Consider the following 26,622-nt stretch of genomic DNA (forward strand, 5'->3'; position numbering starts at 1 on the left):
TTATCACTGAAAATGTGTTTAATTAATTAATGGATATTATATTTTATACGACTATTTAGTTGAAATTTAATAATACGTGATATATCAATCATATCATCATTAATCGCACAGACGACTTTTTCAATCAAAATAACAACAGCACGCGTCATCCGCCATTGTTGATAAATAAAATGCCTATCGTCAGCTTTTTTTTTGATGAAGGGATTTATTTCGTATGCTGACCCCTTTATGCAAATATGTAAATTATGTTAGAAAATATTGTCGACTCACACACCACACTTTCACATCCAAATTTAAAGAAATCGTGTACCTACCTCTAAGTAATAAGTGACCGTTTTGTTCCTGCCCAAAAAATTATAGGTAATCGGGTCATCCATTTTGTAAAATCGGGAAGCGCATCAAGGTCACGTCGGAACATCGATCGTCGAGGTTGTGCAATTTCGTACTCTGTTGATTTTTGAACTTTTTGCAGATACGATGTCTGAACAACCACGAGGGAGGGGGAAGGCCCGCGGGCGCGCCGGGCGAGGGTCGCAGGAGAGCGCGCAGCCGCCGCGGCGGCCCGGCGAGCCGGCGCCGCAGGCCGGGGCCGCCGGGGCCGGGGCCGCCGCCGCCGGGCCGCGGCCGCAGCCGCCGTCGGCCTGGGGGCCGCCCTCCGTGGCGCCGCCGGTGCGCGCCGGCGTGCCCGCCGTCGCCGCGCCCGCCGGCCGCGCCTCGCACAGGACCACTCCGTCCACCCACGCGCATCCGGGGGATGTTGACGTTCAGCAGAGAATGCAGACGTTGGACATAGGTATTTCGACTTCTTTATTGTCTCGTTTTTGTTTCGTTGAGTTTAGGCTGAAGTCTCTGAAGAAAAGTAGTGTGCGACGTTGGCATCGTCCGTCCTCTGTCATCGTTGTCGAGCCGAAACATGATTTCTCCTGTGCCTTATTTGTTGTAAACCGATTTTAATTTTTTTAGGCCAGGGTGGGCCGGGAGCCTCGGGAGAGCCCGGCGGAGCGGTGAGCGGTCGCGGCTCGCGCCGTGGGGGCGGCAGGGTGCTGCCGGAGAACGTGATGATTCTCCGTACGCGCCCCGATCAACTCCAGTCTAAAAAAGGTAATTGTTTCCATTTCTTAAATAGCTCATTCCTTTCAAATACCTCTAAGCGTGCAAGCATTTGGTTCAGTAAATAATTTAAATGGACCATACCAATAAAAGGAAGCGGAGCGGTCTGTTGATTGCGGCTAGAGGTATTTTCATTTAGTTCTGCATTTGCGAATATTACCATGCCCCTGGTTTTTGGATTTTGGATTTGCCATTTTGGATGCGGGAATGATTTTGTGTATATGGGAGGATCAACTATTTCTTGTTGTTATTCTGTCCGGTCAGCCAAGAGACAATAGTAGCATAGTTTGTTAGAAGACCATTGTCCACCGCCTTCTTCTGACACGCTTGGTAGACGACCCTCTATGGAAAGGGTTTATAAGTTTCACAAAGAAGCGTGTTTGCAGAAATTAAATGCCTAAAAATCAGGTTTTAAAGAATGACCCAGGGGAACGTAACCATGGCAATGAGTAGTGACAAGAAAAAGTTTATTCACCCATATCATAGAGAAATATAGTAAGACAAGACTGCTCACTCCATACATCAGTTTTGGTACCAAAAAGACTATTAATTTCAGTGTTGACATCTAGCATCGAGTAGCGGAATTATCAGTACTGCTACTTAACAATAGATGTAGCACCAACCGGAAAGTATTATTTTGTTGATGTTTATTTTTTTTCAAATGCCCGAATACAACTTCTAAATGACCCGGTAAACTTTATTTCATCTACATCTATTCATTAATTTACTATTCATTAATTTTTTTCTTAGGTGCCATGCAATTTTCTTAATATTTTCTTTCATAAGAACCTGATAATAACAAACACAACAAAAAAAGAATTAGTGAAATTGGCCCAGCCATTCATGTGTGAATCCCTGATCAAGGGAATAGGGATTAATTTTTACTAGCTTTTATTTAACTTGCAATGTATTGCATTGGTACGGGTCAAATCTTGCAAGTTTAATTTTAACCACTTCCCAGTTTCCAATGAAGTGGTTTCAAATTTAGAGGAACGCAAAAAAATAGTCTAACTACTAATTTTGAAATTAGGTGCTGTAATCTAAAAGATTCTCATGGTGTATTCCTTTACACTCTTTACAATGTTCGCCTATTGTATAGGAATATAATTATGTTCCTTTACAGTGTTTTTTTACCCTTATACAACGGTTGCATAAAATACTTTATTATTAATCTATTTATTTTGTGCATTATGTGTACTGTGCTCCATTACGTCACTTAATACTTGAGAACGCTCGGTCTCGGTTTGATTTCGGTCTCTTTACGGAATTTAATGAATGATCGGTTTCATCTGTATATTCATGGTTTAATTTATTTTCATATATTTTTGTACGGCGGGATTTTTTTATTTACAGCTACCTCTAAATTTGTTGTTTTACATTTTGATATGGATAATTTTATCTTGGATAAAAAGGAAACATGTGGAAAAGGAATATTCATAATTTTATAGTTTTTGACCACCCTAACTGACAGTGAACATGTTAAACTGTCTTGTACAATCGGGGACTTAGGCGGTGAACTGTTTAAGGGCAAAAAACGTTTAATCGTCTTCCAGATGGTCAGGCAGGCGATATCATAAAAGGGATGATCAATAGCAATGCACATAAAAATGTGGGTGTTGAAAAAGGTTAGCTCAAGTAACGTTTATTGCCGCCCATTGTCGTTTGTGATGGCCGGCATTTTCAAACTAAGATTTAAGGAATCCAAAATGCAATATTTTATGGGGAGGCCTAGCTTAGCCTAAACAACTAATAACGGCCTGGCCACGACATTGGTCTAAGGCGACAGGCGGGGCGGCTGGCGGCGCGATAAACGCGAGCGACCGCCAGGCATGCCACGTACTCTCAGTAGCGGCGGTAGCGACTAGGAGCGGCTGGGGCATGGACGTATTAAAAAACATGTTTTTTTTACAAAAGTGGCACTTCAGTGCCTATAATATAATTTGTTTGTCAATACCAACTTGTGCACGAGAGATGGGGTGCTAGAACTAAATACAGAGCAAAAATTTCTTTACGGCTAGTTCAGTAGTTTATTTATACATTGCGTATAGAGAGCACCCAGAAAAAACTCACGAGATCACAAGAATGAGTGTGGAGACGTTACTACATACTTAACCCTTAAATACATGATTTTTTCGTTTTGCCCGAAATTAATATATATATCACATAATTGTTTGCCGTTTCTAGGAAAAATAGTAAAAAAATATATATCATCGATTTTCACTGGGAAATCAGTGTTAAAAGTTGCATAGTCTAAATCATATTTCTGGAAATATATAGCTATTAGTAAGGGGTATAGGAAAAATCTTAACTGCCAACAGAAAGGTACACTATTTGTGATGTTCCTATGATAAAATTTGTAAATATAAAATAATTACAAACCCCGAAAAATCTGCCCAAAATCACATACTAAAAATCATCAACTTCCAGGTTTTTCCAAGTTTTCCGACATTTCGTCTATAAACAAATGTAACTTTTATAAATTAAAATACTGCGTAAATTTATGTAATAATTCGGAAAATTTATTAGTTTTACTATTGAAATAATATACAAGAACAAATAGAATTTGTTTAATAATGCATAACATTTGATGTTTATGTTGTGTGTATAAATGCATCACTATGCATTTAAGGGTTAAAATATGGTAAGTACAGTTAAAATTTCAGTAATAAACACTTTCGCATCCATGTCGCTCGAATAAAAAAAAAACAAAATGTTTCGCATCGCACCGCCCGATCAGTCTCGCCGTCTAGGCCGGTCGCGCCGCTCTGAGGGGCTACCGCGAAAACCGAATTTCGCAAATTGCGGGGATCTTTCTCTTTTACTCCAATGAAGGCGTAATTAGAGTGACAGAAAAAAATGGCTACAATGTGCGAACTTCGATTTTCGCGGTTATAGCCCTGGCGTCGTGGCATCGCCCGCACTGCCCGATACAAATGTTCGAGTCGCGCGCCGCCGCCGCCGGTCGCCCGGTGCACGCCGCGCGCGTTGCCGCTCGGCGACAAGGCTCGTGGTAGACATGGGTAACTCCGGAGTGATAGATAAAAAAGATGTATATCTTTCTCGTTTCATGAATCACTCTTCTTGTCTTTACGAATCCGAATGTATCAGTATATCCGTACGTCTCACTCCCTCGGCGACGATTTATGAAAGCGATAAGCGAAGTCTCGGTCGCGCATCGACCGAAGTAACACGAACGAGCGACAGCGGTCGTTCGGACGGATTCGGACGCGTCATTATAATTAACTACTCTCTCTCTCTCTCATGACTCAAAGTCATCAAGTGCCGATGTTGCGAGCGGGACGACTGTTACACACGGATATAAAGATATAAAAGAGTGATACATATCCCAATGATAAAAAGATATATATATCAATATTTTCTCTCTACTGACACATTTCGCCCATGTCTAGCTCGTGGCATGCTGTATTCGTCGCTGGGCTGTTGTTTTTGCGACTTACCGCCGGTCGCCGCCGCCGATCGCCTTAGACCAATGTCGTGGCCAGGCCGTAATAAACTGTCTTCACTACCTATTGTTTGTCTCGTTACCTGTTTTTATTACTCTTTTCATTATTAAGATAAAGAATCCTAAATGTATCGTAATTGGTTATCTCTATGGGAGGTGGAGTGAAGGTACATTTTTAGGGTTCCGTACCTCAAAAGGAAAAAACGGAACCCTTATAGGAACACTCGTGCGTCTGTCTGTCTGTCCGACCATCCCCCCCTCCCCCTCACGTCCTTTATCTCCGAAACTACTGGGTCTACATTATTGAAAAAAAAATACACAAAATAGTTCTTTACCTATTAGCTACGTGCGGAGTACATGGTGGGGCAAAGAAAAGCGATCGCAGCGCATGCGGTGGTGAAAATTGGAACTAACGAAAGGATAGTCTTTAACATTTCATACAAGTATAAGGCTCGAACTGGAACTTTAATTTACGATTACTCCTAAAGATATTCATTTAAATTGTATGGTGTAATAGACCCAATGGTCTGATTACAATTAATCTGTATAAAATGCTTAATATAACTAACGTAATTATTTTGATAATTATTGATGCTGTATCCGTGTAAAAAGCTTTGCAAATGCCATGTGATCTTTTTTTAGAAGTTAAGAATGGGTATAGTAAGTTATCCTTAAAAGATAGACACACCATCGCGGACTTTTTTGTAGACCCAAGAAAGAGAGACAATTATTAGGCAGCGTTTTCGATTAAAGCTCCTAGCCAGCGTGATTTTTCCCGACAAAATCGTCATATTACAACTATTTTAAACAAAACCTTAATAACTTATATACATAAACCTTCCCCAAGAATCACTCTATTGATAGATGAAAATTGTGTGAAAATCCATTCAGTAGTTTTTGAGTTTTGAGTAGTTTTATAAGATGTAGTAAATTGACGTTTTCCCCTAGAGTTGCGGATGGTTGCGTGACAGTCGTGCACGTAGCGAATAGATGACAGGAAAACCTATTAGAAATGTGCAGTCAAGCATGAGTCGGACTTAATGTACGGAACCCTAGTCCGACTCGCACTTGGCCGGTTTTTTCTCAAGTGGTTCACCGGGAATGTCCCCGATTGTACATTAAAATTATTACCAGTATGGCTGTTTATCATGCCAATATTCTCACACGTTACATTTTGTTTATATAGGAACATTCGGCGATCCGATCGAACTGATGGCAAACTATTTCACCGTACATTCGACGCCGCAGTGGCGCCTATACCAGTACCACGTCGACGTGGATCCCGAAGAAGACAGCACGGGCACCCGCAAGGGGCTGCTCCGGGTCCACGCGAACGCTCTAGGAGGGTAAGACGAGACAAAAGCTGACAAATATGATCCATACTCTTATCTATAGTATATAATATACCATTTAACCCTTTATCTATCTATTTAGCCCTTTTATTCTGAGTTACAATATGTCTCTCAACTCAGTGTGCCGCTTGGCAAAGGTCTCCTCCAGCTCCTTCCATTGGGGTCTGTCATGGGCCACTCTTCTTCAGTTTGGGCCCGCTGTGAGTTGGAGTTAAATATCTTACTGGAAAATTACTGCGCAAATCCTTTACCAGCCCTGAGATAGAGGTAGACCCTACAGATTTAAAGTATTTTATGTATGTAGTGTGTTAGGTAAGTACAATATACGTATTGTAATGTTTATAGGTATATCTTTGACGGCTGCGTGTTGTACACCGTGAAGAAACTGCACCCGAACCCAATGGAGCTGTACTCGGACCGTAAGACGGACGGTCAAAGGATGAGACTACTCATAAAGGTTGGCACATAACAAAGTCAAAAGTCAAAAATATACTTTATTCATGTAGGCCTAGCAACAAGCACTTATGATTAGTAACTAGTTATTACATAATATATTATCTTAAGGTGACGGTAGCGGTGGGTAAATTTTCAGATTCTGTCAATTTACCCCATTTCACACACAAGCTCACTTCACGCACACTACCTCACTTTACTGGGGACCTATCCCAGTAAAATTGACCCATCAAGTTTTTTTTAAGATAGCGTTTTGAGTTTAGTGTTAACCACTGACCTCCTTTTAAGAACAGAAACTGTAAAAGCGTTCCATTGAAAGAAGAAAGAGAAACAATACATTTAATCTTGTTTTCCTTGTCTGTTCATGTCACACGTGATGTACCTATTTAAATTCGAATCATTCATTTGATTGTTGACAATTTTCTACATTATGACTTTGTCGAGATACGCGTTTTGTAAAGTTAAACTGAATAAAACCAGATCCAGATGTCATTAAGTCATATGTAAAATTTTATTTACTACTATACGACTTTTCATAAGGCGCAAAATCAATTCAATGAGAATTTAAATAAATAAAGTTCCGGCAGGGTACAAAATTTTATTAAGGCGGACAAAATAACATTTGAAAATATATGGTAACACTTTACCGACTTACTTTTATGTGGTATATTCGCCTTTTGTTTCGCAATTAAATTACAAAAAGGAAAATAAAAAATATTATACCGGTATTCCACCGGTAAGATTTCAGTGCTGAACCGATTATCTTCGATCGTTGCCTTGATAATGTAGGTGTTGATAGTTAGGTACTTACGGCGGTAGGAGCGGCAATGAACCCCGTGCAGAGTAGAACGTGAGGTGCGTTGGGATAAGTGCATATATCTACTTATAATTCTTTGGCTGGTTGGTAACCCTACTATATATTTAATTTTTTGTTTTACTGTTATTAGGTTAAAGGATTTTTAGGGAGTGAAAAAAAAAATGATTTTTCGTTTTATGTGCTCGCGTGATTGTCGATCGATTATAATTAGACAAAAGAACATGTTTTTCACGCATCGAATGTAGATCCCTATGACACTTCCTCTAAGTCTCCTTCAATAATGTTTATACCTTTTTTTAATTACCTACCTTAAATGTTACATTTCTAAATATTTTTTTGTGCTATACATACTTCAAAAAAATCGCTGGAGGCCTAAGAACCGCTGGTAGCCTAGCGGTAAGAGCGTGCGAATTGCAATTCGGAGATTGCGGGTTCAAACCCCGACTCGTACCAATGAGTTTTTCGGAACTTATGTACGAAATATCATTTGATATTTACCAGTCGCTTTTCGGTGAAGGAAAACATCGTGAAAAAACCGGACTAATCCCAATAAGAGCCTAGTTTACCCTCTGTGGGTTGGAAGGTCAGATGGCAGTCGCTTTCATAAAAACTAGTGCCCACGCCAATTTCCGGGATTAATTGCCAAGCGGACCCCAGGCTCCCATGAGCCGTGTCAAAATGCCGGGACAACGCGAGGAAGATGATGATGATGTGACACATACTTCCAAAAAAATCTACAAATATTTTACGTGACAACTGCTTATAAGTAAATATTATGTAGGTACACTTATAAAGTATAAAGTAGCAAATACCTTATAGGTACATAATATAAAAAAAAAACCGATCATGTACCTACGAGTAGGATTCACTATGGGTTCCACAGTTACACATTTTTATTGCATATTTTTTGTTTAAGACCAACTCACCAAGGACATGGGTCTTCCATTCATCTTTTGGCGTTGAACTATTTTTTGTATATGTAATACAATTCTGAGATACGTTATGGTACACTTTTGCTTACCTACTTATAATTATGTATTATATCTGATATGTCACATGATTCCAAAATCGCCGCAAAGTTAAAAGTTCATTTATTTACGTTACTAGCCCATCTTTGGATCACCGACTTACTACTTCCTTACTAGACATATGTGTACCAAATTTCAATTGAACTAGTAAGTAGTTACGGTGAAAATTGGCTTTTAACAAAATGGCAGACACATGAGTGATCTTATAAGGGATATTTTTTTCCTTGAGTGAACGGTATGCACTTACCCCTATGCACTTCACGTTCCACGCGGCGCGGCGTAATCTGGCCCCTATTTCACCACGGTGACAGGTACGACAATTATAAAACATCACTGTTATTGACGCCATAGGTATCCATGGACAATAGTTACCGCTTACCATCGGGCGGGCCGTATTCGTGTTTGCCACCGTCAGTGTATTATTAAAAAAAAACTTTATTATATCGGATAAAACAGACATTTCTCTTGGGACAATTGTCACAAGATTTTTCAAAGAATTTTCAGTAAGCTTGACAGGAAATGAGTTCTGTGTCGAAATGTCGTGACAATTGTCGTGTTTCTTGTGACAATTGTCATTAGCTTCGCAAAATAAGATTTTTTAGTGGCAATATAATGGAGTTTATTTATTTATTAAAATGTTGGTGGCGAACAAGCACATCGCCCGTCCGATGGTAAGCGGTTACCGTAGCCTATGGAGGCCTGTGACATCAGCAACAGTGATGTCGACAATTGTCGCACCTGTCACCGTGGTCGTGGTGAAATAGGGGCCAGTAAGTACCTAATAATAACAGTGGTCTTAAGTGTGACAGACCCTACTGGGGCTTAAGTCCTTTATGATAATTTCTGCCTATTTTAAATTATTCAAAAAAAAGAAACCGAATAATTATATCGAACTACTGAGTACCGAACTTCCTTACAAATTTTCACCAGAATCAGTTGAGAAATGTAATATGCAAAGGAGAAGACTTCGGACATACGAAAGCATTTTTGCCCAAGTTGGAACGGAGACCTTCGCCAACGCTCGGTCAATGATGGTTTAGGTACAGCCAGCTGCAGAGAAAAGGTACCAACTCTGCATACAATCATCTATGCAAGGGTGGTACCTTTTCTCTGCAGCTGACTATAAAAATAGTTGTCCCTGCTGTAATTTTATACCGGTACCGGTACACTTTATATTTCAACCGGTATAGTTTTTAAGTTAACCGGTATAACCTTCAAAACGAACCGGTATTGATAAATAATAACGGTACCATACCGCATATACCGTAAAGTAAGCATGCAGTCTCTGCTTTGCACAATTATTGTGTGGACAATATTCTTATAATCACCGAAACATACATAAGTACCTACGCACATAATGTCATTGAAATAAAACATTGTTTTTTTATAGTAAATATATATAATACTCGATATACACATAACAATAACCAGGCCGCAGCGGTATTGGCCGAAGCTTCATCTCTGTCTCCAAATCCGCAAAAACTAGTTAGTACTAAATGCTGGTCTTGTCGTTATTTCTTGAAGATTATCAGAACAGCACGTAATCGCATACATATAGACGGAACGAACGGCCACAAAGTAAGTAGGTGTAGACACTGTAAGACTTTCAGGTATTAAACGTATTACGCTTCGTATTAATAGGTAAGTAATATTTAAATAAATATATAATATTCTCTAACGTAAATACAAGATTACAATTGACATCAAAAGTCATTGACGTACAGAAGTTATATTTTTTTATGACGCAAAATTGATACCAGCATAATGAAAATCAATCCCAATCAGTAAAACGAGTTTTTAAACTTTTTTTATTTTAAGCGGGTTTTGAAGGAACAAGTTACTTAAATTCGATTGTAATCGTATTGTTTTAGGATAGTTTACTGCTGTTTTCGATCGTTACGACCTGTAAATAACAACAAATCAAATTTTAATTATTTTTATTTACCCTATTTTTTGAAATACAGTTTATCTACTGGTATACATTTTCGTATGCGTATATGACTAAATGTCTAAAATAATATTAATAATGTCAAAAAACGAGCTACGACGACGTACACGTCTGCTTCGATCCAAGGCCAGCGGCCATCTGACTCTAAGAAGAATTTTGAGCGATGTCGTCAATGTATGGAAATTGTACGAAAGTTTACATTTGGGATTGAATTTCTGTGTTGTATTTGTGAGTAAAAATATAAGTAGATAATAATTTGCTAGTTTAGTTATATAGCATTCAAAATCACACAACAACTCAATTACTGTCAAAGACAAAACTGTAATGCGTGTTGCTCAAACGGAACTCCATATTTTGATTTTTGGATACTTTTAGTGTCGATTTGTAGAGAATTACAGCAAATAAAAAATATTATGGCGTGAAGAGCCGGTACACGGCTTCTTCGTGAACAAATTTACATATAATTTAATGCAGTTATTAAACATTTCTTGAACAAATTGATTGCACAAAGTGAGCTCTAAATCGAAAACGTCATATACCGTCCCCTTAAGCTAATTATCAGAGCAAGTTATTGATGTTAGTATTCCATAATAATATTTGATTATTATACAAATCAAATTTAACACTAAGAATTTCACAACAGGATCGTCAAACATGAAGAAAAATGTATAAAAATACACTACGCATTTGTACATTTTCTGGTATTATTGTACTACTTACTACATTAAATTCTTGTGTAATGTAACGTCTTTTTAGCATATCTGGCCGCTGCGGTAATGACAATGGGGTTGGCAACTGTCTAAGAATTGCATAGACCCATCATAGCTTGCCCCTTTTTGTATTAGATTTGGCTTAAATGGCTGGCATCCATGGCCATAAAAAACAAAAAATTTACATAGGTAATTCTAGGGATTGACAGCAAGCTATGATGGCGCCATCTGCTAAATACTTCGACCGGCCAACCCTATTGTCGATGTCACGTCACGTACATAAAATTTTAACTTTCAACGTAACTTACTCTCCACATTCTTATGTGTTTTTTTATTCCAGCTAACGCAAGATGTCGCCCCTGGAGACTATCACTATCTGCAGATATTCAATCTTATAATCAGAAAGTGTTTCTACAAGCTGAATTTGCAGTTGATGGGCAGGGACTTTTTCGACCCAGATGCTAAGGTGAGTAACACAGTCAAGTTCAATAGAAATTGCAAATGATTACAAATTTAAGAGAATTAACTATTTTACAATAGTTATTTGTACAACAAGAGATCAAAGTTTGATATTTCTTCGAGTGCTTATTTTGAGTCCCGTGCAAGCGAAAGATTCTATAATAGATTCACTCGTTAGAATCTTGAGCGTAGTAAGGGACTCAAAAGCGCACGAGATGTAAATAACTTTGATCTCGTGTAGTACACAACATTTTTCACCTCAGCAGTGAGAACATATTAGAGAACCCGAAAAATGTATTCCTTCATCACTTACCTCTATTCACTCATGTTTTCTTAAGATATACCAACAATTAAATTTTCACCTCAGCAGATCGAACAAGGGTACTTTGCTACTTAAAAACAGTGAGCAAAATCGCATTTTGCTCATTTTGTCTCACTCAGTGAGCAAAACGCGATTTTGCTCACTGTTTTTAAGTAGCAAAGTACCCTTGTTCGAGCTGCTGAGGTGAAAATACAATTATTTTATAGGTTGACATCCCAGAATACAAGCTGCAAATTTGGCCTGGCTACAAGACCACGATCAATCAATATGAGGACCGCCTCCTTATGGTGACAGAGATCACCCACAAAGTTCTGCGCATGGACACGGTTTTGCAAATGCTGCAAGAATATGCCCAAACCAAGGGCGCAAACTTTAAAAAAATATTCGTGGAAGACGTGGCGGGTAAATCATTGATTTAATTAATTTGCAATTATTTCATCAACACCCGTTTGTAAAAATGTATGAACTTTAGATTCTCTTTATCTACACACATAATCTATAGCCCCGTCTCCATATCGCGCGGCAAACCATCAAACATTGGCTCGCGCGGCAGCCGCGCGCAATATCAATTTCAATTTCAAAGCCTTTTATTATCGAACATACAGTTAATAATAATTAATACAATATTTATTTATTTATTTATGTGTTTGCAACAACCGTCGGCTCGACGTGTCCTTTTGACACAAAGGCCTCCTCCATTGCCTTCCATGCTTCTCTGTCTCTGGCTAGTCGGTTCCATAGTGGACCAGCAGTCTTCTTTAAATCATCTGACCATCTCTTGTATTGTCCGCCTTTTTTTCTTTTTTTGTCGTAGCGTGGGGTCCACTCTTTTCCCTGAGCAAGTTACTTGATATCGAATGATACGGCTTTCGGGGCCCACTCTTATCTCTAAATAAAAAAAAAGGTTGCATGACATGCGTGAAAAAAGTTATCGTTTATCTTCATTTGACGTTCAGTTTATCTTGTCCTATAAATTAGTTTTTTTTTTATATTTAGAAATTAACTGTTGCACCACTTTCGAGTATATTGATGGTTCGATCTTGTTTTATTGCCTTTCATTATTTTTATTTATGTAGCCATGGACCTAGAATATTACGGACGGACTGTCACCTAAGACAAACTGTGACACTGCAATGGCGGACGGTTTGAATGTGTGCGTGTAGACGAGTGTTACCATGTAACACAAATTCTCCCCTAATAGTGAAACAATTATTTTTAATATCGTCCTTGTTTTCAAATAAAAAAATTAGGACAGTATTACGTTAGACAATAAAAAAGGTGTGTACGTATCTGATTTTATAGGTCTTGAAAATGCGCAATATTGCACAATTACTTTGTGCAAACATTATTTTCAATACCTAATGATATTTAGCATCGTAATGTAATCAGTTCGTCATGTTTTTTAATTTATACATTTAACTTGAAACATATCTGGTTTTCAACAAAAAACGTGAAGTATCACTCCTTAGTATCGGGAAATTATCATACCGACCTAGTTTGAAATGCACAATCAATAATTTAACCATTTACCTAAATGATCTCTTAATACATAATGATTTAATAAGAAGGGTATCAATTACCCTACTTTCGGGAAATTACCCTATTCATGTTACTGGTCACACTCCTGTTTTGCAGTTTGATAATTTATAAACAACAAATTATCACGATTTTACGTACTAGTTGATAAACTTAAGTATGGAAAGTTATTCCGTGACTTTTTTTCTTTCGATCGGTACAATTCTAGCAGGATTTAACTACGCATGCCGGCATATTTTATTTTTTTTGTTCGACATGTTTACTTCAATGACGTTTCGATTCGTCTGACGGCAAACTGGTGGATGTGGGCTGTCAATGTGTGTGTGTCACGCGTAAATACTTAGAAACTGGTGGATGTTGGAATCACAGTTGTGTTGTAAGCGAAACTCTGTCCGTAATATTATAGGTTCATGTATGTAGCAGTCACATGAACTACTATTCAAATTGTAGGCAAAATCGTGATGACCGACTACAACAGGCGAACCTACCGCGTAGATGACGTGGCCTGGAACGAGTCTCCATCTTCCACATTCCAAATGAAGGACCAGACAATATCCTATATGGACTACTACAAAACTGTAAGTACTGAAGCGGATAGTGATCTCAAAGCACTCCTTAAACGTTAAATGTTATTTTATTTTATATAGTCAACAGCAGAAGTAGCAAAGTTTATGTGGATGCCAAATGATTTTGCACATACTCGTACTCCCTTAGCAATAGTTATGCTCAGACTACAGTATAGTTAACCTTTTCGACGCCGTGTCAAACACAAAAGCTGTCACTCTGACGCCACGTCACCGAAGTGTCAAAACTGAAATTGAACTTTATGCATATGCACATAGGTCTATGTTGCTCTGTGGTCTGTGACCGAATAATCGGTCTTTGGCGTTGAACCTACGGTGCTGATATATCGGTCATCGGCGTCCAAAAGGTTAAACACAAATCCAGTCTTCGTTCTCGACGATAAAATTGCCGTAAGCGTTGAATTTTTAAATTTTTCCTGTAATATAAAATTTTATCGAATTGATTTGACTTAGTTCAGAAAATGGCAAAGTAAAATTTTATTCTTTAAAGACTGCTCGGGTTAGGAAACTGTCCATTACTCATTTCATCTTAACGGCATTCCTTAACCGCTCCCTACGCTCTGCAGAAATACAACATTCGCATCAACGACGCGCGCCAGCCGCTGCTGATCTCCCGCTCGAAGCCGCGCGAAATCCGCGCCGGCATGCCCGAGCTCGTCTACCTGGTGCCAGAGCTCTGTCGCCAGACCGGCCTGTCGGACGAGATGCGCGCCAACTTCCAGCTCATGAAGGCCATGGCCGTCCACACCAAGATCGGCCCCGACACCAGGATACAGAAGCTGCTCGCGTTCAACAGGCGCTTTACGCAGAACACGGAGGTGGTTGCGGTAAGTTAAGCTTTATACTATCCAGACGCTCTCAGACCGGAGCCGGAACGGCTTGTCCCAAGAAAACGCGGCCCCCGTTTGACTGACGCCTTCACAAATAGAAAGGAAATATTTATCGTTAGATGTGTTACTTAAGCGCTGGTGGCCTAGCGGTAAGAGCATGCGACTTTCAATCCGGAGGTCGCGGGTTCGAACCCCGGCCTGTACCAATGAGTTTTTCGGAACTTATGTACGAAATATCATTTGATATTCACCAGTCGCTTTTCGGTGAAGGAAAACATCGTGAGGAAACCGGACTAATCCCAACAAGGCCTAGTTTACCCTCTGGGTGGGAAGGTCAGATGGCAGTCGCTTTCGTAAAAACTAGTGCCTACGCCAATTCCTAGGATTAGTTGCCAAGCGGACCCCAGGCTCCCATGAGCCGTGACAACATGCCGGGATAACGCGAGGAAGAAGATGTGTTACGAGGGGCGTTCAATATATAATGAGAATGAGATGCAAACTCTTTAAATATTAGGAAAGTAAATACTGGCCGACAAAGCTAATCTACCTAGCTGATTGCCATGAAAAAAAAAAACTAACTGTTCTTTGTTTAAAAAAAAATACGGCGATTTCTTTGCGATGCTATTGAGTACGTTAGCGAAAATGGAGAAAATTGAACTGCGCGCCGTTATCAAATACTTGTGTTTGAAATTTTTTTCTATGGACCAAGTCAATTTAGATTTACGGGACACTTTAAGGTCTAATGCTCCTCCGTATTCGACAGTCGCACGTTGGTGCGCCGAATTTAGACGTGGAAGAACATCGACCATGGATCACCCCCGCTCCGGACGCCCTACTACAGCAGTAACGGAAGAAATTGTGAAAAAAGTTGAAAACTTAGTTTTGGCGGATCGTCGTGTCACGGTTCGTTTTATTGCTGAAAATGTAAAGATTTCAACGGGGAGCGTGCATAATATTTTACATGAACCCGTGGGTATGAAAAAGGTATCAGCGCGTTGGGTACCCAGAATGCTTACTGACACGCATAAACAAACTAGAGTCGATATTTGTCAAGAAGCTTTGGACCTAATACAGCAAGACCGGGAACTTTTTTTGGCGCGATTTATAACAATGGACGAAACATGGCTCCATCATTACGACCCTGAAACGAAACTGCAGTCTATGACATGGAAAAGGCCATCATCTCCAACTCCGAAGAAATTCAAGGTGGGCCCATCTGCCGGTAAGGTCATGGGCTCTGTTTTTTGGGATGGTAAAGGGGTCGTAATGATTGAGTATCTCGAGCATGGAGCCACTATTACGGGCTCTTTATATGCCAAACAAATAGCAACATTGCGCAATGAGATCCGTGAAAAACGGCGAGGTAAACTCTCGAAAATTGTGTTGTTCCATCAGGACAATGCACGGGCACACAAGTCCGCCGTTGCAATGGCTGCAATACGTGATGCTGGGTTCGATATCCTTAAGCATCCTCCGTATTCACCAGACCTCTCCCCTAGTGATTTCTACCTATTTCCGAGATTGAAGGAATACCTAAGAGGCAAGAAATTTGAAGACGACGACGCGGTAGTCGCTGCAATACAAGATTTTTCAAGTACTCAAGATGAAACCTTTTTTAGAAATGGAATTTTAAGTTTAGAAAAAAGATATACTAAGTGTATTATGCTAAAAGGTGACTATGTCGAAAAATAAAATAATATTTAATAAAAGTTGTATATAACATACTCATTCTCACTTTTTATTGAACGCCCCTCGTACTTACGAAAATATGAAGATAAATAAAGAAGATGGATACAGATTTTGATGAGATATTATTGGAAAAGCTTTTGTTTATAAGCCTCTACTCTTATTTCTTCTTCACAGACTTTAAAAATGTGTATAAAACCCAATCTTTCAAATTTGTAGGAATCTAACCAATTGATTAACTTTCAGGAATTGGGGACGTGGGACCTGAAATTAGCCAATGATCTGATCAAGTTCAAAGGCCGTCTCCTCCCGCCGGAGAACATTACGCAGGGCGACGGACGGAAATACGCCGCCGGCCTCACCACTGAAGGCTGGACCAAAGACATGAGGTTAGTCATTTCTGCTGCACTTCAGATTGAAAAAAAAAACTGGTGGCTGTAGGTTACTGAATCCTTAATAAGGGATCATCCATTAATTACGTCACACCAATTTCTAAAGTCTATTTTTTTATTCCATAGACTAAAATGACATTTAATTTTCATAGTTATTAAATTTATTTTACTAACATTATTTAAGTTTTAGCTTAAGATTTATTTTTATTTTGTAACTAACACGATATGGATGCTTTATCTGAAACAAAGAGAATTGAATTGAATAGTATGAACATCATGTCTCATTTCATACTATGAAATGTCATTTTAGTCTACCGAATAAAAAAATAGACTAGGTTTTTTTACCCCTCCCCCCCTCCTTGTCACACTTGGTCACATTTTGCAAACCCTTCCCCCCCCCTGGTGTGACGTCACATTGTAGGCAATTTTGTTTTCAACGAAATCTACAATATTAACTCGGCATTATATTTTTAATAAAAAAATATTTTTGATATAATTAGTAATTTTATAACACAACGAAAGTTACATCCTAAATCTCATTATTTAACTGTGTGTTATAAAAAAATATAAATTAATTTTCGGTTACTGATGAAGTTAAAGTGACATCACAATGTTTGTGACTCCCCCCTCCCCCATGTCACAACATGTCACATTTTCTTGACCCCCTCCCTCCCCCTAAACGTGTGACGTAATTGTTAAGTACTGGATATACGCACGGGAGGAGACGCGCGGGCGGCGGGCAGCACGCGACGTCATCGCGGCAAGCCGCGAGCGACGCGCGGCCCATACTTGGCTTTACCTACTTCACCGGCAACGGACGAATACCGAATATAATTTTATAATTGTTTGGCCGGGATTTCTTGCTGTAATTAAGGCGGAATAAACCAGCCTATTTTGATACAGTCCGCGATTTATTTCTACGTCCCAGTAGGACCCTAACATAATTAATGGATGACCCCTAATACCTGCAGGTCTCGGCCTCTGCTCTCGTTCGGGCCGTGCCCCTCGTGGGTGGTGATCACGCCGGAGCGGCAGCGCCGCGACGCCGAGAGCTTCGTGCAGCTGATCATGAAGACTGGCGGCGGGGCCGGCTTCAGAATGCCACAACCGGAAATTGGTACGTTCGAGCATAGAGAAAAAAATACATAGAGTGCTCACTCCATACATCAGTTCAGACTATTCATTTCAGTGTCTACATCTAGCATCGAGTAGCGGAACTATCAGTACTGCTACTTGACAATAGATGTAGCACCGACCGGAAAGTCTTATCTCAACAGCATAAGACTTTCCGGTCGGTGGCGACATCTATTGTCAAGTAGCAGTACTGATAGTTCCGCTATTCGATGCTAGATGCTAATAGTCTTTTTCGTACTAAAACTGATGTATGGAGTGAGCACTCTATGGTTCGAGATAAAAACGCGGCTTATACTATAGCACAGTGGTTCCTAACCTGGGGGTAATTACCCCCGTGGGGGTAAAACTGCTATTTTACGGGGGTAATAAGCTAACCTAATACAACAAACGTACACGTTTTGTTTTTTTATTACCATTGGGAGGAGGGGTAAAATCAGGTTCCCTAGTTAGTCAATAGGGGTGACCGGACTGCAAAGGTTAGGAACCACTGTATAGCACTACTAGTATTTTTATTTTCTGCTTGGATATATATTCAGTAAAAAGCATTAATAATTGATGTCTCTTGTTTAGTATCCATCCAGCGGGACGGGTCGATGGAGTACGCAAACATGTGCGAGAACGTCATCGCCAAGAAAAATCCGGCTCTAATTCTGTGCGTCTTGGCAAGACAGATGGCGGACAGGTGAATTTTGATATTTTTTTTTGTAATATCGAATTTTGGAAAATATCTGGTAATACGTGTTCTTACGACTCTATGTGTCTACATAGAGTCTTTTTGAAACACCCGAATCATTTCTATAACCATTTAAATTCAGCTGTAAAATAAAGACAACTAATCGGTTTTTGATTATAATAATTTCTAAAAGCTAGAGACTTAGTTTAGATACTCAAATACTCGGCTCAGATTACTAAGAATTAAGTATTCTAGTAGTATCTGAGCTGAGAATATTAATTTTGCTGGCTACGTAGGGGAACCACGGGAACTTTAATTGAAAACTGCATGGGCCAGTGTCAGGTAAACGTGATCCGTCCTATAACTGGTCATCTGTGGAGACTGACTTGTAACATTTCGGTGTAATGTATCATTTACGGCGATCGTGTTACATTACAGTTACATTCCAGCTACGCGGCGAACGCTCATTTTGTGCGCTCTGTTCATTTGTGCTCCATATTGTTTCAAAATGTCAGACATGGAAGTTGTGTGTGCTTCACTTATTTTACTAAGTTATTGCTATTAAAAAAAAAAAGAAAAAACTACCTAAACTATATTGGATAAGTAATTTGTACCAAAGAAGAAACAACGATACGACTATAATGGATATTCTTCGTAACCAAGAGTTTACTGGTCAATACAGAAACTTCATTAGAATGTCGTCAACCGATTTTGACCGACTCATTAATTTAATTGGGCCGTTAGTGGTAAAGCAAGATACTAGATTGAAAAATTATTGAAAAATCCAGTCCCAAAACAAAATCACGCGAGACGTGCTCTTACGGCGACTCGTGAACCTGTACTGACTTGTAACGTAACACTCAAAAGGATTCGCGTAAAAACCGACAGCCGAGTGGAGCACGCAGCGCTCGCGTCGAGCGGCTCTGTTCGCTGTACTGACTGCTGTAATGCTCGGGTTGTATCGTGTTACATTACACCGAAATGGTACAAGTCAGTCGCCACCTTTCCCTTTTGACCGATCGTTTCCTGTGTCAGGTACGAAGCGATCAAAAAGAAGTGCACGGTGGACCGCGCTGTGCCCACGCAGGTGGTGTGCGGCCGCAACATGACCAGCAAGTCGGCCATGTCCATCGCCACCAAGGTGGCCATACAGATCAACTGCAAGGTAACTTACTTGACTGACAGCTGTAGAATGAATCTGCACTCTCAAGCACCGGGGTCTTAACGTCAAACCAATAGGCACAGCAGAATTTTGATTATTAATTAAGACTATTTATGGCAAAGTTGATTGTGGTTTAAATGATATAAAAAAAAACAGCCCAGTGCGAGTCGGACTCGCGCACGGAGGGTTCCGCATCATCAACAAAAAATAGAGCAAAACAAGCAAAAAACGGTCACCCATCCAAGTACTGACCCCGCCCGACGTTGCTTAACTTCGGTCAAAAATCACGTTTGTTGTATGGGAGCCCCACTTAAATCTTTATTTTATTCTGTTTTTAGTATTTGTTGTTATAGCGGCAACAGAGATACATCATCTGTGAAAATTTCAACTGTCTAGCTATCACGGTTCGTGAGATACAGCCTGGTGACAGACGGACGCACGGACGGACGGACAGCGATCCCGAATAGGGTCCCGTTTTTTACCCTTTGGGTACGGAACCCTAAAAAACTGACATTGCTCCTCAGGCGAACATTTGACAGTTTGACAGTTTTACGTTATATTTGTTTGAATTATTTATATATCATTCGGCTGGGACCATAAAAATCATACATTCTTATTTGTATTTGAATTTATTTCTTCACATCGGACCGCTCGTTCCATGTACTTCTAGTCAGGTTATTATGACGACCGGTCTGGCCTAGTGGGTAGTGACCCTGCCTGTGAAGCCGCGGTCCTGGGTTCGAATCCCAGTAAGGGCATTTATTTGTGCGATGAGCACAGATATTTGTTCCTGAGTCATGGTTGTTTTCTATGTATTTAAGTATTTGTATATTATATATACCGTTGTCTGAGTACCCACAACACAAGCTTTCTTGAGCTTACCGTGGGGCTTAGTCAATTTGTGTAATAATGTCCTATAATATTTATTTATTATTTATTTATATTATTACATGTACAAAATGTAATGTAGCCGTATCGCGTTATAATGTATGGTGTCTGGTGCAGCTGGGCGGCGCGCCGTGGACGGTGGACATCCCGCTGCCGAGCCTCATGGTGGTCGGGTACGACGTGTGCCACGACACGCGCAGCAAGGAGAAGAGCTTCGGCGCGTTCGTGGCCTCCATGGACCGGCAGCAGACGCGCTACATCTCCTCCGTCAACGCGCACACCTCCGGCGAGGAGCTCTCCTCGCACATGGGGTTCAACATCACCGTCGCGCTCAAGAAGTACCGAGAGATCAACCGTTAGTTGCCTCTATATTATATCAGTGCAGAACTGGGGCCTATTTCTCGAACGGTATTAATCTAATATTATCACAGAATAACTAATAGTACTACCGTACAGAAAATTCACTCCTTCATAAAAGTCAGATTTAGGTATAAAATTATACCTTTGTCGCCGCCTGCAAGCAAAATTGAAACTTATAACCGCGCACGAACCGTGAATCTTCTTTGCGCGCCGCAGTTTTATGACCGAGCTGTGAGTGTCGGCACGGGGTTGTCGCTTGACAAGTTTTTGTACCTATACCCACTGATTTATTATTTTTAAGATAAGTATGTAGGAATTACAAACGTTGATTATCTAAACATACATTTTTTATCCGGAGATAGTATGTCTGATTCTCACGGAAGTAAGTTTCGAAGCCATTGTGTATTTTCAATTACGCAAGCGCTACGTGACACGACTATCGTGCGAGCCGAGCGGCAGCCCAATGCCATACGCCTGTCCGCTGGGCGCGCCGGCCAAATGTACCTAAACTGCGGAGTGACACCCCCCTGATATTATTAGTGTGTTGCCATGGTAACCCATACAATTTGACAGTTCGTGGGCTAATAATATTAGTCTAATACCGTTCGAGAAATGGGCCCCTGTTCTAGCGTGCTAATCGGTGCTCCTATTGGCACCAACATTACTTCTCTTAAACTCTTATATGTTTGGTTGCACGTGGGCGGAGATCGGAGGATCATGAGGGGAGTCGGGGTCAGACAGCGTGTGCTCTTTATGGTGTATATTCGGAAAGTGTCACGAGTACATTTAATTCACTAGCCTAAAATAATAATAACTAATTACAGCGCCACCTATGCACTGTAAAGGGAACTAATTACCGTCCCGGAGGACTAAGTACCTTTATGTAGATCATTAAGCCATATAGGGTTCATTGAAGTATCTAAAAGGTCAGATAGATGGCGCTGTTAACAGCACAAGTTAACAATCTTATTATCGTACTTTAAAACTTTAAATTAGTGGCATTCTTACATTTTTTCAGTGTTGTAAATTGCATATTTATTATTGACAGAAAAGCTGCCGTCGCATATCATCATTTACCGTGACGGGGTGGGCGACGGACAAATCCCGTATGTGCATAGCCACGAGGTAAGTCAACTTAATGTATTGCTTATGCATCCTGCGGTGGTAGCACGGTCGTAGTGACGGGCATAGTGACAGGCGATAAAAATGGAACCATGCTACGCCCGCTAGTTACATTTTTTATACAATCTTATGCACCTACTGTATTTAATACCATTGCCTAATTACCGTGGTGTTATTTTTTAAACGAACAGCCATAAATATATGAACAAAGAAACTGGAAAGATTAGATTTATTTCTTAAAGAAAAAGACACAGTATTTTACACAACAGGATAAAACAAAGGCTTTCATTAACCCGTCAACTCGCACGTGTGTGACGTCACCATAAGCGTTCTGGCTCAAATTTGAGCCCTTGGGAGCTGACAGGTTAAAAGATCGTCAAAGGAAGGGTATCTGCTCACTAATTATTAAATACTTTTCAGTAAAGCTTTGGATTCCTCCGAAAACGGTGCCGTCATATGACGGCCGTCATATAGCGGCAGCAAAAGGCGGCCGTCTTTACGGTGGCGACATGTGGAAAGTACCACGGCGTCATAACACACCGTCATCCACCAAGGTCAAAGCGGCAAATTTGAAAAATGTAGGCGCGATGGGATAACTTCCCATAGAAAATTTGAATTTCGCGCCTTTTCCTACTAACAAGATTTGCTTGATCATCTATAATTTACTTGGAGGATGAAATATCATCAGAAGAGGAAAATAATCGTAGTACGGAATCATTTATTCAAATCTCGTGTCATTTATTAAAAATGGCGTCACCGCTATCTAATAAAACGTTCACGAAACTATCGACAAGGTCATGACGGCCGTCATCTTACGTTACGTTGACAATCAACGTAACGTAACGCCGTCTAGGAATCCATCTTGTTTACATAGACAACGTTCTAGTGACGTCAGTCAACGCTATATAGCGGCCGTAATATGACGGCACCGTTTTCGGAGGAATCCAAAGCTTAACGTTACCGAGTTTACAATCGAAGCGCGTTCACAAGCCTGTCAACATAACCAAACTTAATAATAACCGGCAATTTATTTCCAGGTCGGTGAGATCAAGAAAAAGCTGAACGAGGTGTACGCGGAGGCGCCGTACAAGCTGTGCTTCATCATCGTGTCGAAGCGCATCAACACGCGCATCTTCGTGGCGCGCGGCCGCGGCGAGAACCCGCAGCCCGGCACCGTCATCGACGACGTGGTCACGCTGCCCGAGAGGTGACAAATGATAACACTTCGTTTATTTCGCAGAAGGGCCGCTGAAGATAGGAAGGCGTGGCGCGAGCGTGTGAAGGCCCTTTGCACCTCTGGGGTGCCATAGGACAACAACAACAAACAACTACTTTTTCTCAAAAATGGACGGCAAAGTCGACGTTGCCGGTTAAAAAATAGGTCGCGAAGTGCGTAGTTTATGGTCATTCAAAAAATTAAAAAGTTAAAAACATTGCAGTCACGAAATCGAGACTGCAATGTTTTTAACTTTTTAATTTTGCATTGCATACAAATTCCATTATTTAACGAGATCCAAACTTTTTGAAACTTTAAATGGCCATATCAAATGAAGGCATAGGTCCATTAAACAGCCAACAGATCATCAGCACTTATTATTATAATGGTGGTACCGCGACTATACTTCGTCAAGCAGATCTTGTCAGTAGAAAAAGGCGGCAAATTTTAAAAATGTAGGCGCGTAGGGATACCGTCCCATAGAAAATTTGAATTTCGCGCCTTTTTTTACTGACAAGATTTGCTTGACCAGCTATATTTAGGTGATTCAAATACAATTGACGTATTTTCAGCAGAAAAATACACTTTTTTTTTTAATGGCGGCAAGCAAATCTTTTTAATGGTTTTACTTTTTTCTGTGAAAATTAGAACGTTGCTTCTGTAAAATATTTCTATTTCTTACACCATTTTTGAGAAAAGCACTATATATGGCTCGGCTGGAAGGCTACTTGCTGGCTTCGGATTCAATTAAACGGACTCCCAAGGTCGTCCGTTTAAAACAAATCCTCAGCCTGCAAGTAGCTACTTCCGAACCTCGACAATAATGTACTATATTTTCCAATTAAAAACTATCAGAATATTTTAGCACTTTGCAAACTGTTTACCAAGCAAACTTATTTTGATAATAAAATTATAATGTTAAATTTGTTTTATCCGCAGATACGACTTCTTCCTTGTGTCCCAAAACGTGCGTGAGGGAACCATCGCACCGACGTCTTACAACGTCATCGAGGACTCGACTGGCCTGACCCCTGATCATGTAAGTAGTTGCCCCTTATTAACTAGCCTCATATTTTAAACATGGAAATCCCTTCGACGAGACGAATACCTGTTGTGGTAGTTTAAGTCTTGAGTCTTCAGGTTCAATGGCATTCAAGACTTATTTGTATGCTCTTTGTGGAGTCGCGAAAACTGGCGTCTATAGTCTATACGCCTTGTGCCTTTAATATTCTTAACCTTTTGAACGCCAAACGGCGCATCCATTTGCCGTGCCACTGACGCCACGGGGGTAAAATTTAGTTTTGTGAATAAATAATGCCAATCTAAAAGTGGGGTGTTTTTCAGTAGATTTTCATCAATAAACGATCGACGTCAAATGCCGTCTTTGTCGTCGTTGTCACGATTTTGCGTTGACGTCAATTGCCGTCTGTGGCGTTCAAAAGGTTAATTAACTCTAACGCAGCGTTCGTTCAGTGCAGGCCCTTGTCTCGTTTTCAAATGACAAGTTTATATTACGAAAGACCATGTAATACATCCACCTATGATGAAGGGGGGGGGGGGGATGACCGAACGGGATAGTCTTATGTACATTTCAGTAGGAGTAGCAACGAAAGCGCTATTATTGTTTGTCCTTGTCACAGTCTTACATTTTTTTTGTTCCCACTTCTATAGGATCCTACCTTCTATGATGTAATATTATGTTGAGTTTTTATAGTGGAGCTAATACAGTAGTGTGTATATCCAGATCCAGCGGCTGACGTACAAGCTGACGCACATGTACTTCAACAACTCGTCGTGCGTGCGCGTGCCGTCCGTGTGCCAGTACGCGCACAAGCTCGCGTTCCTCGCCGCCAACTCGCTGCACAACCAACCGCACTACTCGCTCAACGAGACACTATACTTCCTGTAAACGCACCAACTACTCATTATATTCGGCCAACAAGGTTCATCTCCATACTTCGTACAAAACACTTGTGATGTGGCGTTACGATATCATACGGGCTCAAGTTAAATGATCAAAAAATAAATCTATGCCATACCGTATTATAATAGTTCTACTTTAAGGTTGTTTTGAGATTTATGTTTGTTGATTATTCGTATGTTTAATGGTAGAGCCTCCTGACATATTATATTTTGGAATCTAATGAAACCGAGTTGGGGGTTGATGCTTTTTGGTCACACTATCTGTGGATCTCACAGGTATGGGTATGACGTCATGAGCCAGAGGTGCACAAATATTGTGACTTGTGTGATTTACCATTAAAAATTTTAATGCGAAAATGTGTATGGTGTTCAAATCGATAAACAAACTAGTCAGATGTTGACCACCGCTCGTTTGTTATTCGCTTTTTTATTGTACATTAGGCCTAAAACTTAGTAGACATAAGATACAACAGGTACATAAGGTACAAGCGTGTAAACTACTATTGTAAAACTTGAATGCCAACTTGCAAAGCCTCTTTATGGCACTGAGGCATAAAGGGTTATGGGTATTTGATCTGATAATAATATTATATCTGGTCAACAATTTGTTAATCAAGCATACATTTTTAAACCACTAAGGCCCACTTGCACCATTTCACTAACCCGGGGTTAACCGGTTAAACCTGAAGTTACCATGGTTACCAGTACAATTTGACACTTGGTTAACGGTTTAATCGCTTAACCCCGAGTTAGTGGGATGGTGCAAGTGGGCCTAAAGGGTTAAACGTCCGTCTTCCTTACTTTTTAACCCCCTTAGCACTATTGCCAGTGCCGTGCTTGCCTGATAAACAGTATGGAAGCAGTGCGAGCGAAGAACACGTTAAGTTTGTAATGTTAAGTCCACCAAATTAAATAAACATATTTTGAGTTAAGTATTTTGACGAGTTACTGTCTTTGACGTGTTATGTGCTAATGTAATGATATTTCGAGGAGTGAGACTACATGTAAGGTAGACACTACATAGTAGTACTTAGTGCATTTAGAGATTGGGCGCAGATTCCTTTGGGATTAGAATAAGAGAATCTCTTTAATATACACTTTTTGGAATATTTACACTGCGAACATTCCAGAAGGTTTAGTTCGAATTATTAGGTAGTCGCTTCGAGGCGAATAAAGTTGTATTTTCGATGTTAGAATTGTTAGATAAGTACATGTTGTAAACCCTAAATTTTTTATAACTTGTCAGTTTTGTTTTTAAATGCTTCGTCTGGTCATTATTTACGATGCCTCTGGTCCCCGTTAGACTCGGCAGACCAATACATTATCAAACAATGGTGGTGTCCAAAACGATAATAACGTTCTAAGTGAATACGTGTCTTTTTCAGTCCTATGTCGCTAACGTCGGCGTGTGGCGTATTCACTCTGTGCGTTATTTTCATGGACGAGGCCTTATA

The 26,622-nt window shown here is 40.2% G+C and overlaps 1 protein-coding gene across 1 annotated transcript; it reads left to right on the forward strand.

The window, feature by feature from the left end:
* Window positions 1-477: 477 nt before the first annotated feature.
* LOC134651803 (piwi-like protein Siwi) lies at window positions 478-25,177 on the forward strand. The gene is made up of 17 exons (XM_063506917.1): window positions 478-793; window positions 964-1,101; window positions 5,760-5,919; window positions 6,271-6,382; window positions 11,222-11,347; window positions 11,869-12,064; window positions 13,649-13,776; window positions 14,349-14,609; window positions 16,545-16,687; window positions 17,662-17,807; window positions 18,395-18,506; window positions 19,533-19,662; window positions 20,665-20,902; window positions 21,956-22,032; window positions 23,067-23,236; window positions 24,185-24,284; window positions 24,990-25,177. The coding sequence occupies exons 1-17, from the start codon at window positions 478-480 to the stop codon at window positions 25,152-25,154; spliced, it is 2,718 nt and encodes a 905-aa protein (XP_063362987.1). The 3' UTR covers window positions 25,155-25,177.
* Window positions 25,178-26,622: the final 1,445 nt, after the last annotated feature.

Source organism: Cydia amplana, chromosome 1 (assembly GCF_948474715.1).
Source record: "Cydia amplana chromosome 1, ilCydAmpl1.1, whole genome shotgun sequence".
NCBI lineage: Eukaryota > Metazoa > Arthropoda > Insecta > Lepidoptera > Tortricidae > Cydia > Cydia amplana.

Excerpts from the sequence above, each read along its gene's own strand:
- LOC134651803 (XM_063506917.1), top strand. The coding sequence starts at position 478 with ATGTCTGAACAACCACGAGGGAGGGGGAAGGCCCGCGGGCGCGCCGGG. Across the intron at positions 18,507-19,532 it reads GCAAGACAGATGGCGGACAG|GTACGAAGCGATCAAAAAGA; the intron begins GTGAATTTTGAT and ends TTCCTGTGTCAG. Across the intron at positions 23,237-24,184 it reads GTGGTCACGCTGCCCGAGAG|ATACGACTTCTTCCTTGTGT; the intron begins GTGACAAATGAT and ends TTTTATCCGCAG.